Below are 14266 nucleotides of genomic sequence, written 5' to 3'. Positions count from 1 at the left end.
TAAAAGTAATTACAGAGTTTTACATTTTTTCAAACTTCAGCCTTTCAAGTGCCATCTTTATCATTTCTACCATACAACTCTAAACAATACTTTTTTTTTAAAATTAACTCACATTATAAGCTAAATGAAGTATTTTAAAAGGAAACTTTATATTACATCTGTAAATGGAAAACCATTATCTGCCATAAGCAGAAATGAACATTAAAAATAAAAACATAACTAATGTATTGACCTATTATCATATTATATACCAACGGTGGTACACATTTCTCTCTCTGAGAGGAAATGGCTTAAAACATGTACTATTATTTTTGGAAACATGTTGAGCCACTATAAACTTCTTAAAGCATTTCACAGGACTTTTCAGATGAAAGACTTCTGAACTGAAAAAGATTAAAATCAACAGGAGTCAGAAAGATCCTGACCCTCCCACTAATAGCTGTGTGTCCTTATCCTCTTCAGGCTCAGTTTTCATATCTGTAAAACAGGGATAAAAAACTGTAGCTACCTCACAGGCCACTACATAAATGAAACAAAGCCGTGCAATGCTAGGTATGAAGTGAGCCACACACACGCTAGCCCCAGTAGCAGGATCACTCCTACCTTTATTTTTACAGCTTGAGAAAATCTCCAACATTACCCATTTACTACATAGCTCACTTAGGAGACCTAGAAGTCAAGGCCTTAAAGATATATATTGTGTTTGCTGTATTACATCAGCAAACACAATATAAAAATACATTAACATATTTACTTTCTCGTATAAGAAAGTATTTCTGCGTTTCTGAGACTACTTGGAATTGCCATAATACTTCAAAACCCAACAGAGCACTTCTATATTTACCTACTACTATGCATTCATAGTCGTGTAGATTTCATAAACTCTTAATATTAATTTAGAGAGTTTTACAGTATAACACTTACACGTTTAGTTTTGCAAAGCTCTCCTGTGCATTATGCTTTTCTCGCTCATATGCACTTTCAACTTCTTTGAATTCATTCTTGATCATTTCCAAATCGGCAACAGCTTCTGCTTGGCTGGCCTTCTCTACCTGCAAAGCTCCTTCAAGGTCTCGAATCCGTAACTACCAGATAACAGAAAAGTAATTGAAGCAAGCAAGGAAACACTTGTACCAATCTCAAATTGAATAGAATACTTTATCAAACAGCTAATTATCATTCATCCAAACAAGTCTTTCTTTCTGGTTTTGGTTTAAAACAAAGAAAATAAACAAGAGGCAGTTTATTCCCTTTCTCAACATATGTAGTAGAAAAGAAGAAGAGTGGAAGAATACAGACTTAACTGTGCTATGAAAAAGGACCGGCAGATACAATATAACCCGTCCCGTCAAAGTGCCTAATTTTGATCTAGTAGCTCATTTGGACATTCCTGTATAAACATAATAAATTAGGTGGTTTTTGAAAATTGGAGAGAAGTATCCTTCCCCTCTTTTGAGAAATATTGTTATATGAACATCTTTTAAGCCCAACAAAGCTAATAGATCTTTTTACTCTTGGGGATTTCTTACTGTAGAACAGTAAAATTTTATTATCAAACAACACTATTTGACTAAAATATATCTAGGTGTAATAATATGATATCTGGGATTTTCTTCAAAATAATTTTGGAGTGGAAGAGTAGAAGAGGGTTAATAGCCAAAACACAACTGGCCTGTGAGGCAAGTCCTGAAGCTGAGTGATCGGTAAACAGGGAGTTCATTTTACTCTTCTCTCTACTTTTAAACGTACTTGAAATTTTAGAGAATAATCTAGATTTCCTGCCAACAGTAGAATAGATAAAGTGCACACCCATAGAAGAATAACTTATAGCTGTAAAAAGGCAACGAAACAACTTCTGGAAAGTTCTCCATGTGGTTCTCTATGTAGTGTTAACATATACTGGGAAGAGCAAAGTCTAGATCATCATACGTAGTATGCTGTATTTTGGAGGGAAAAAACACAAGGAAAGATAGCAGGCAAGTGAGGTAAACAACAGGAGGGACAAGAATTAAATAAATTTTTGACCACTTAATTTTGTTTTAATTTTTGAACTACATAGATATTTTATTTTTTCAGAATATTAAGTTCAGAATAAAAACAATAGTTTGCTAAAGCTCAAGAAAGGAGAGAGATAGGGGGAAAAGTGCTTTAAACTAGACAGAAAATGTGCTTTAGAACCGTAAGACTCAGGTTTGAGTCACAGCTCTACAAATAAACTTAAGTGCCCTCTGGCATGTTAAACTCCAAACGCCTGAGGGTCCTCATCTGTAAACAGTAAATAATAACAAAAAAGAATATACAGATTCTACAGGGTGGCTACAAAGATCTAATGGGACAATATCCATTTAATATTAACATGTATTTATCATTAAATATAAATACATACTAATTATTTACTAAGTGTTTAGATAAATATTTATTAGGTACTTAATACCTGCCAGGCAATGAGCCAATGCTCATGATATATGATACAATTATCATGTATACAATTATAATGATACAATTATCATGAAAGTACACAGTCTTAGCTCTTGTTAGGAGAGGACAGAGTAGCACAATGTGGCAAGTGCATCCTGTCACAGCAACAGGCCCAAGGGAACTCTGCAGGACACAAGCCTTCCAGGCATGGCAAAAGACAACCCGATTAGGAAAAATGAACTCACCAAGAAAGGAAGCCTGGGAAACGCTGCATAAATAAATCCACACAAATAATAATCACCAACAATAATTATCCAAAAATACTTCAATTGAAATATTTGTTCTCTTACACTAAACTAAGGTAGTGGACTAGATATGGCTTTGTACATTTTCAAATTTGATCTTTCAAACTTAATTTTTCGTTGTTGTTATATCTAAATCTATAGAAGAATATACTCAAAAAGATCTTCATGACACAGATAACCACAATGATGAGATCACTCACCTACAGTCAGATATGCTGGAGTGCTAAGTGGGCCTTACTTAGGAAGCATACTATGAACAAAACCAGTGGAGGCGATAGAATTCTAGCTTAGCTATTTCAAATCCTAAAAGATAATGCTGTGAAAGTGCTACACTCAATATGCCAACAAATTTGGAAAACTCAGCAGTGGCCACAGGACTGGAAAAGGTCAGTATTCACTCCAATCCCAAAGAAAGGCAATGCCAAAGAATGCTCAAACTACCGCCCAGTTGCACTCATTTCACACGCTAGTAAAGTAATGCTCAAAATTTTCCAAGCCAGGCTTCAAAAGTACGTGAACCAAGAACTTTCAGATGTTCAAGCTGGATTTAGAAAAGGCAGAGGAACCAGAGATCAAAAAACCAACATCCTTTGGATCATAGAAAAAGCAAGAGAATTCCAGAAAAACATCTACTTCTGCTTCATTGACTACACTAAAGCTTTTGACTATGTGGATCACAACAAACTGTGGAAAATTCTTAAAGAGATGGGAATACCAGACCACCTGACCTTTCTCCTGAGAAATCTGTATGCAGGTCAAGAAGCATTAGTTAGAACTGCACATGAAACAACAGACTAGTTCAAAATTGGGAAAGGAGTACATCAAGGCTGTATATTGTCACCATGCTTATTTCTTTGCAGAGTATATCATGTGAAATGCAGGGCTGGATGAAGCACGAGCTGCAATCAAGATTTCTGGGAGAAACATCAGTAACCTCATATATGCAGATGACACCACCTTTATGGCAGAAAGCGAAGAACTAAAGAGCCTCTTGACGAAAGTGAAAGAGGAGAGTGAAAAAGTTGGCTTAAAACTCAACATTCAGAAAACTAAGATCATGGCATCCAGTCCTATCACTTCATGGCAGACAGGAAAACAATGGAAACAATGACAGATTTTATTTTCTTGGGCTCCAAAAATCACTGCAGATGGTGACTGCAGCCATGAAATTAAAAGACGCTTGCTCCTTGAAAGAAAAGCTCTAACCAACCCAGACAGCACATTAAAAAGCAAAGACATTACTTTGACAACAAAGGTCTGTCTAGTCAAAGCTATAATTTTTCTACTAGTCATGTATGGATGTGAGAGTTGGACCATAAAGAAATCTGAGTGCTGAAGAACTGACATTTTGAACTGTAGTGTTGGAGAAGACTCTTCAGAGTTCCTTGCACTGCAAGGAGATCAAACCAGTCAATCCTAAAGGAAATCAATCCTGAATATTCATTGGAAGGACTGATGCTGAAGCTGAAACTCTAACACTTTGGCCACCTGATGTGAAGAACTTACTCTTTGGAAAAGACCTGATGCTGAGAAAGATTGAAGGCAGGAGGAGAAGGGGATGACAGAAGATGAGATGGTTGGATGGCATCACCAACTCGATGGACATGAGTTTGAGCAAGCTCCAGGAGTTGGTGATGGACAGGGAAGCCTGGCATGCTGCAGTCCATGGGGTTGCAAAGAGTTGGACACAACTGAGTGACTGAACTGACTGATGTCTAAATCCAGTGTTTATAAGTAAAATGACATGTCTAGAAAATATTTCTTCTACCTACATTGGTTTGTTCTTTCAGAAAATATGTACATTCAATCACAAATGATAAACCAATCTGAAGAAAACTAGACAGACAATTCTGAGTCAGCTCTTCCAAATCTGCTTTCTCATTTTTATGACATTTATCTAAACAAATTTAATAACAGAATACTTCAAGCATATTTTTAACTTTTTAACAGTTTATGATAAGATGGTGATTAATTACAACAACTTAAGTCACTCAGTCATGTCCGACTCTTTGCGACCCCATGAACTACAGCACGCCAGGCCTCCCTGTCCATCACCATCTCCCGGAGTTTATCCAAACCCATGTCCATTGTGTTGGTGAAGCAATCCAGCCATCTCACCCTCTGTCGTCCCCTTCTCCTTCTGCCCTCAATCTTTCCCAGCATCAGGGCCTTTTCCAATGAGTCAGTTCTTCACATCAGGTGGCCAAAGGATTGGAGTTTCAGCTTCAACATCAGTCTTTCCAATGAACACCCACAACTGATCTCCTTTAGGATGGATTGGTTGGATCTCCTTGCAGTCCAAGGGACTCTCAAGAGTCTTCTCCAACACAGTTCAAAAGCATCAATTCTTCGGCACTCAGCTTTCTTTATAGTCCAACTCCCACATCCATACGTGATTCCTGGAAAAACCATAGCTTTGACTAGACGGACCTTTGTTGGCAAAGTAATGTCTCTGCTTTTTCATATGCTGTCTAGGTTGGTCATAACTTTCCTTCCAAGGAGTAAGCGTCTTTTAATTTCATGGCTGCAATCACCAACCACAGTGATTTTGGAGCCCAGAAAAATAAAGTCAGCCACTGTTTCCGCTGTTTCCCCATGTATTTGCCATGAAGTAATGGGACCGGATGCCATGATCTTAATTTTCTGAATGAATTTAACTCAGATGACCATTATATCTACTACTGCGGGCAGGAATCCCTTAGAAGAAATGGAGTAGCCATAATAGTCAGCAAAAGAGTCCAAAATGCAGTACTTGGATGCAATCTCAAAAGCGACAGAATGATCTCTGTTTCCAAGGCAAACCATTCAATATCATGGTAATCCAAGTGTATGCCCCAACCAGTAACGCTGAAGAAGCTGAAATTGAATGATTCTATGAAGACTTACAAGACCTTCTAGAACTAACACCCAAAAAAGATGTCCTTTTCATTATAGGGGACTGGAATGCAAAAGTAGGAAGTCAAGAAACACCTGGAGTAACAGGTAAATTTGGCCTTGGAGTACAGAATGAAGCAGGGCAAAGGATAACAGAGTTCTGCCAAGAGAACTCACTGGTCACAATAAACACCCTCTTCCAACAACACAAGAGAAGACTCTATACAGGAACATCTCCAGATGGTCAACACCGAAATCAGACTGATTATATCCTTTGCACCCAAAGATGGAGAAGCTCTATACAGTCAGGAAAAACAAGACCAGGAGTGGACTGTGGCTCAGATCATGAACTCCTTATTGCCAAATTCAGACTTAAATTGAAGAAAGTGGGGAAAACCACTAGACCACTCAGGTATGACATAAATCAAATCCCTTATGACTATACAGTGGAAGTGAGAAATAGATTTAAGGGACTAGATCTGATAGACCGAGTGCCTAATGAACTATGGTCGGAGGTTTGTGACACTGTACAGGAGACAGGGATCAAGAACATCCCCAAGAAAAAGAAATGTAAAAAAGACTGTCTGAGGAGGCCTTACAAATAGCTATAAAAAGAAAAGAGACAAAAAGCAAAGGAGAAAAGGAAAGATATACCCATTTGAATCCAGAGTTCCAAAGAATAGCAAGGAGAGATAAGAAAGTCTTCCTCAGCGATCAATGCAAAGAAATAGAGGAAAACAATAGAATGTGAATATTTATAAATATATGATTCAAATATACATTTTTGGTTTTTTTCTAAGCTATAGTACTGAGTATCAAATGCTAATTTTTAACTATATGAGTGAAAATATACATGTAACAATTTTCATTATTACAACTAAGAACTATATATAACTGGTTATACAACTATTATGCAAAACTTAAATTTGAATTCAATTTCTTACATGAATTAAGTTCAGCCTTATTGCTTATTAATGCTATTTTGAGGAATTCAATCATTTTTTCTAAAAAAAAAAGCTTAACGTACATAAATTTGCTTTACATACAGGTGCACTCAAATAAATAGGCCTAAGAATTTTGCGAGTAAAAGGCATTTCATTAAAGATAAAAGTAAAAAAAAAAAAATTATAAAATTCTTACGAAATTAGTTGCATCTCACATTAAGACCTGTTTAAATACTAAGATAAAACTCTGCAAATCCTATAAATTAAATTTTAATACAGGAGAAGAGTCCAAGTCTTTTTTTTTAAATCCAAATTAAATGATGGAACCTGGGATTTTTTTAAGATTTATTTTTATGTGGAATTAATTTTAAAGTCTTTATTGAATTTGTTACAATATTGCTTCTATTTTATGTTTTAGTTTTTTGGCCACGAGGCACGTGGGATCTTAGGTCCCCTACCAAGGACTGAACCTGCACACCTTGTGTTGAAAAGGAAAGAAACATCCAGAAAAGTCCCCAGAACTTCGACTTAACACAACTTTACGTAAAACTATTTACAACAAAGGCTGCAGGTAAGACATGGTCCACGGCAGTACTTGACAACCTGCAGCCAAAATGCCTTTACTAATCTTCCAAGTTCCTTTTCGTTCTGTAAGCCCTAGGGAAAAGGACACTTTCCTTAAGATGCCTTCATTCAAGTCTCCTCTCAGATTTACTCCTTCTCTTTATTATGCTCCCATAGCACTTAAGGATTTCATATTTCTACCTTTATATCAGCATAGAGGTACATAGGATCTCTGGTAATGGAATGTTTAAGTCCCAAAAGGAGCTCATTCACCTTTATAGCTTCAGCTCTCAATATAAAAGTGCATATTTTTAAATGGTTTCAAAAAGAAATCATGCCATGACTGTTGATAAAAAGAACATTCTTATGAGCAAATCTTCCTGTAACAGGCCAGATGGCAAACATATTAGACTTTCAGACTGTGAGGTCTCTGTTAAACTACTCCACTTTGCCAATGCAGCACAAAAGCCACCACACACAAGATAAAACTTCACAAGCACACATCGTGGGTGAGATTCAGTCTGTGGGGTGTAGAGTGCCAGCTCCTCTCCAATAAAGACTATCATCAACTATATCTTTATAGTAAATAGAAAAACATGGGTCTCATCAATATGTTACCTGCTCAAAATGCACACCTTGGCTCTCTGAACATAACGCTGTTTTTCCTAGCTTAATAAGATCCACACAAAAATGTTGTTTACATTGTACCTGAATAATTTCAGAATTAAATTTGGATTCCAAATGTGCTGCTCTTTCTGCTTCGATATTTTCTTCTAATTTCCTCACTCTCAGAGTAGTTGCCTGAAAACATTAAAAGTTTAAACTCATAAACATTGGTATTTAAATTGAATAGAGGCCACTACATTGTAGTTAACACTTTAAATTACTATAGCTTCATTTTTTTATTTGCAAGAGTGTAAAAGTCATACTGTAAAAATCATGCTCAGGAAAAATCCTCCAAAGCTTGCCTTCTTTTTCTTCACTAAGTAATACTTTACATATAATAAATTATACATAATTAAAGTGTAGAACTTGGTAATTTGTGTGTGTGTGTGTATATATATATACACACCCACAAAATCATTGCCATAATCAAGACAGAAAAATACTTCCATCACCCCTAAAAGATTCCTTGTATCCCTTGGTAATCTCTTCATCCATGCCCTTGCCACCTCACCCACATCCTCAAGCAACCAATGATCTGCTTACAGATCATTTCCTGTTTTCCAGAGTTCAATATAAATTGAATCATAGAGTGTACACTCTTTACTGTCTGGCTTCTTTCTCCTCACAAAATTATTCACTTCATCCACGTGGCTGCACATATTAACAGTTTACCTTTTGTTGTTAAAGTGTTCCGCTGTGTTGATACATCACAACTGGTTTTTCAGTTCATCAACTGATGGACATTTGAATTGTTTCAGTTTGGGCTATACAAACCAACCTGCTATGAACATTTGTGTATAAATCTTTATCTTCTGTTTCTCTGGGGTCAATAGTGAGGGACAGAATGACTGGGTCAGATGGTAGGTGTACATTAATGTTTTATGAAACTGCCAAACTCTTTCGCAAATTGAGTTTCCAATTTCACCAACACTTGACCCTGGTGGCATGGTCATCTTTTGAGTTATCTGGGGGCCAGGGTTAGACATTCAAATAGGAACGTAATGGCATCTCATTTTAGTTTCAATTTTCATTTTCCTAATAACTAATGACACTGAGCATCTTTTTATATGTTTACTTACCATCTGTACATCTTCTCTGTTGAAGTTTCTGCTTAAATCTTTCCCTCATTTGTTAATTGGGTTGTTTTTTCTCTTATTATTGAATTTTGAGAATTTATTATATAATCTGGATACAAGTCATTTGTTGGATATGTGATTTGCAAATATTTACTCCCAAATATCCCCACTCCAGTACTCTTGCCTGGAAAATCCCATGGGCGGAGGAGCCTGCTGTCCGTGGGGTCGCTAAGAGTCAGACACGACTGAGCGACTTCACTTTCACTTTTCACTTTCATGCACTGGAGAAGGAAATGGCAACCCACTCCTGTGTTCTTTCCTGGAGAATCCCAGAGACAGGGGAGCCTGGTGGGCTGCCATCTATGGGGTCGCAGAGTTGGACATGACTGAAGTGACTTGGCAGTCAGCCATAGCACTCCCAAATATTGTCTACAGCTTGTCTTTTTATTCCTTAATGTCAGAGTGTTTCATATAGAAGCTTTCATTGTGACAAAGTCCAATTTATTAGTTAGGGCTATGGGACTAGGCTATGGGACCACCATGCTGCACATGTCTCAGGATGATACTAGTAAAGAAGAGCCACACCTAGGATTTTGTTAGACAGTTCATCAGTAACAGAGAAAGATGCTACTAATTTAATTTCCTTTCTTAGATAAAATTTGGACTAGAAATGTCTCTATTCATTTTACTTACTCTATCATTCAGCCTTAGCTGAAGGTTTTTTAAATGCTTGGCTTGATTGATTTGATTTTTCCTCTTTTCTCCTGTCTTTTCTTTTTCTGCACATACAGCTGGTAACATATCACAACCAGAAAGGACATACATAAAAACAGCATAATCTAAAAACTAATCAAGCAGTGGAGAAGAAATGACTATACTTTTCTTTGAGCAAAGCATATTCCCATAATGTCTGCTACAGTTCAGAATCTAAACACAAAAAGGTGGAAAAAAAAAACACAACCCAAGTGCCCATCAAGTGATGAATGGATAAATAAAACATGGTATATCCATACAAGGGAATATCAGTCGGCCATTAAAAAGGAACCACGTACTAACACATGCCACAACAGAGATTAACCTTGAAAACGTACGTTGTGAAAGATACCAGATACAAAAAACTACATATTAAATAACATCATTTATATGAAATGGCCAGAATAGGCAAACCAGGCAAATCCACAGAGACAGAAAGTTGTTTCCAGTAGCTGGAGACATGGGAAGGGAGGAATGAGCACTGACTGCTAATGGGCATAAAGTTTCGTATTGGAGTGATAAGGATATTCTGGAGTCAGACAGCAGTAATGGTTTCATAACCCTGAGTTGCATACTTTAAAAAGGTGTAGTCAATGATACATAAATTATATTTCAATAAAAAAATAAAAAGAATCCTTAACTGCAAGAACTAATGACATTTCAAAGAAGTGACAGCCGTATATGTCCAGCTTCTTGATTTCTGTTAAAGAGTTCCTCTCAATGCTGACTTTGAATCCTTAGAACAAGGGATTTCCACTGCTTGTTGGTATAAAGCATGGTATATACTAGAGCAGAAAGATTCTTATGGCTAGACAGATTAAAATCAGTATTACCCTAGGTTGGGCCAACACTAGTAAAAAAAAAAAATTTCTTTTAATGTAATGCCACAAGATGAAGTCCCTGTCCTTGAAGAACTAAAGTCAACTTTCTCAATATTCAAAATAGTTGTGTTAGGTTCTGCAAGCCAGAAGAAGTCTAACCAGTGTCAAGAAAATAATCCACAGACATTGAGAATAAAGATCAAAACAGGCAAAAAGCTAAGAGGGCAAATAGAAGAAACCAGTCTAATAATATTAAAATATTCTTTCATATTCAAAAGGCATCCACATAATTTTATCAAGTGTTATATTTTATTAAAATACAGACTATTCAGTGTTTCCGTGATAAGAGTCAACAAGTCTTCATTTTTCATGTACTATTGTCATATTAATTTACCTGATTTTACTCCAAAAGTCAATTGGAGAAGGCAATGGCAACCCACTCTAGTATTCTTGCCTGGAGAATCCCATGGACAGCAGAGCCTGGCGAGCTACAGTCCATGGGGTCACAAAGAGTAGGACACGACTGAGAGACTAACACATACACACACACTCCAAAAGTCCTAAACCAAAATCAAACAGGTTGAAATAATAAACCAGAGATCACATTTCATACTTTCCTATTTTAAATGAAACATGCAGAAGAAAAATTTATAAACTGTTTATTATTACTAAAATAATCAGTAAAGACAGAAAAAAAAAATCTTCATATCTTTAAACATATTTCTTCAAAGAGTGCATTTTGTTTACAGACATAATTAAAATGTTAGTCGCTCAGTCATGTCTGACTCTTTGCGAGTCCATGGACTGTAGCCTGCCAGCCTCCTCGATCCACTGAATTCTCCAGGCAAGAATACTGGGGTGGGTAGCCATTCCCTTCTAACAAAATTTTTTTTTTTTTTTGATCTTCTAGTCTGGTGAATTAATTCTTATGTCCAGCAGAGGGTGCTAGAGGACCATCAACTTGCTGTTCACAAATATTTTTCTCCAGTATCACCTAGAGAACTAACAATCATAATCTGACTCCCATTAGTCTCCCATCCTAATATAATCAGCAAAGCAAGAGCAGAAAGAATAATACAATTCAGATCAAAGTACAAAATCCAACACAAATTCATATATGCCACCAGCAAATTTATATAGAAGTTTGCTTGTAATACAAAGATTATACTATATACTGTCTGTTCCCTAATACTATGAACACCGGAGTTCTTTATGTGACAAAAAATGATCAAATATTTTATCATTTATTAGCTGGTTTTCACATCCTTTCTGACTTCAATATACTGCCAAGAGATTTTTACTCCAGTAAATTCTACTGTTCATTGTACCCAATTTTTTTTTAATTTTATGATTTATATCTCATTAATCACAATAAACCCAATTAGATAATCTGCTCCACTTAAGAAAAGTGAGTGTTCATTCTTTGAAGAAGGTAACATACACAGAAAACGTTATTCTATCATAACACAGGACCTGAGCCAATTCCAGTTCAGCAGCAGAACTAACCAAACACATCCAGTCCACATTTGTTCTCCACATCACATCTGCTCCCATGGATTCTACAGGTCCGCTCCAAAGTTTCACAAAAGTTATGAAAACATGCATACAATGAATTTGCTGAGAGACTGGGCAAAAACAGTTCCTACTATTATTATACATTCTTGCCTCCTCAAGTATACCCAGTCTTGAGGATTATATATGAACTTAAAGGGATCAGTCAAGCAGAAAAACCTTCATATATGACATGCAGTCTATTAAAATGGACATCAAGAAAAATAAGGGAGGAAATATCACACAAGTACCTGCTAATCAGAGATTTTTCAGTAGTGTGCTATACAGTTCTGATTCCAAAAAACAGCTGTACAAAGTTTACCCCAGAATGTCAATAGCTGTGTAAATAGAAAGTGGTTGTTTATTTAACTTTTTTTCAGATTTTATCACCTGATATTTTCCATTAATGAATACTTCTAGACGTAACCAATATAGTAATAATCCATCTTCAAGATGATTCCAATGGGTTGATTAATTCTAAAATGGTTACTTTAAAGGTAAATATATATATTATATTTTAGTGGTTGTAAATAGTATATTATATGTGCATTAACAATTAACTATAATACTACCTGTGTGGGGGAAATCAAGACTAGTTACTATACTTGGAGTCCTTAAACTGAAGATCTCAAAGTATTTTATGTTATCAAAAAAGATATCTTAAAAAGTCAAAATCTCTAAGGAACAGAATAAGAGCCACAAATTCTGATCGGCAGGGTAATAAATTAATTTAGCATCTTTAAAATCATCTTTACTTTAAAATTTCCGGTTTTAAAATCCATTATGAACATAGATACAAAAATGTATACTACATATAAGCACAATAGTATATAACCCAGGTGATTTCATTACTTATCATTTATAGTTGGTAATCAACACAAATAAGTGTTTAAAAATCATTTCTACAAACACATGATGCCTTTAAAAAGATGATTCATACAAGGTTCTTTTCATGGACAATATGAAAGGTGAGACCCACTTTCTTTTCCTTTTTCACTTGAGTATAGTGTACGTATAAAGGAAAAAGCTACACTCTACCCTTCTTTATTTTACCATAATATAGAATACGACTGACAGGAGCAACTCAGAATTTATTTGCAAACACTGCTCTCTCTCCTCTATAATCTTCATGAGATTCTTCAGTTCTCTCAAAACTAGGTTTGCATCTTCTCTTTTCTCTTTTCTTATTGACTTAAGCTTATTTCCCATGATAAAAAAAAAAAAACCTCCCCTAGTTGTAAAGAGATTTATAAAAGCTACGGATATTTCTTTTTCCAGTTCACTTTTCCCTTGGTTCTCTGGTACCCAGCACCACATTCAGAAAATTGGATTGGGAGTCTGTTTTGTTTTTTTTTTTAATCTAAGAAACCATTGATCCATGTTAAGAAGATTAAGCCACATATATATAAACTTCTTTAGCCCAGGCACATAAAAAAAATCACCTTTTCATGAAATGTAACTGTTAAAGCTTCATTAAAATTTAAATCATTTATTAGGGTAAATGTCTATTATCTTAGTTAATTTACTTTGCTATTACTGACATTAAATAATGTGCTCTGTTAAATTAAAATTTCAACAATTTTGCTCTTTACTATTATTTGATTTTATATTAATCCTTTTTTAAAAATAACACTGATTCAGTTCAGTTCAGTTCAGTCACTCAGTCATGTCCAACTCTTTGCAACTCCATGGACTGCAGCACACCAGGCTTCCCTGTCCATCGCCAACTCCCAGAGCTTGCTCAAACTCATGCCCATTGAGTCATTGATGCCATCCAACCATCTCATCCTCTGCCATCCCCTTCTCCTCTCGCCTTCAATCTTTCCCAGCATCAGGGTCTTCTTCAATGAGTCGGTTCTTCGCATCAGGTGGCCAAAGTACTGGAGTTTCAGCTTCAGCATCAGTCCTTCCAATAAATATTCAGGACTGATTTCCTTTAGGATTGACTGGTTTGATCTCCTTGCAGTCCAAGGGACTCTCAAGAGTCTTCTCCAACACCACAGTTCAAAAGCATCAATTCTTTGGCGCTCAGATTTTTTTAGAATCCAACTCTCACATCCATACGTGATTACCGGAAAAACCACAGCTTTGACTAGATGGACCTTTGTTGGCAAAGTAACATCTCTGCTTTTTAATATGCTGTCTAGGTTGGTCATAGCTTTTCTTCCAAGGAGCAACTGTCTTTTAATTTCATGGCTGCAGTTACCATCTGCAGTGATTTTGGAGCCCAAAAAAATAAAGTCTCTCACTGTTTCCATTGTTTCCCCATCAATTTGCCATGAAGTAATGGGACC

General features: G+C 36.0%; 1 protein-coding gene across 9 annotated transcripts in view; it reads right to left on the bottom strand.

Moving 5' to 3' along the window:
• CCDC171 (coiled-coil domain containing 171) overlaps positions 1 to 14266 on the bottom strand; it is a 344777-nt gene that overhangs the window by 265790 nt on the left and 64721 nt on the right. For 8 of the 9 annotated variants that reach the window (XM_010857037.1, XM_010857035.1, XM_010857032.1 and 5 more), the window contains 2 exons: positions 7814 to 7906; positions 925 to 1085 (listed from right to left, as the gene is read on the bottom strand). In XM_010857037.1, the coding sequence (XP_010855339.1) occupies positions 925 to 1085; positions 7814 to 7906 (254 nt within the window). The remainder of the gene's footprint in view (positions 1 to 924; positions 1086 to 7813; positions 7907 to 14266) is intronic. The other variant, XM_010857039.1, reaches the window with a different exon arrangement.

The sequence above is a fragment of the Bison bison genome, unplaced genomic scaffold (genome assembly GCF_000754665.1).
Source record: "Bison bison bison isolate TAMUID 2011002044 unplaced genomic scaffold, Bison_UMD1.0 scf7180017864376, whole genome shotgun sequence".
Taxonomy (NCBI): Eukaryota; Metazoa; Chordata; class Mammalia; order Artiodactyla; family Bovidae; genus Bison; species Bison bison.
The sequence above is the reverse complement of the archived record's forward strand: the minus strand, read 5'-3'. Positions and strand labels throughout refer to the sequence as shown.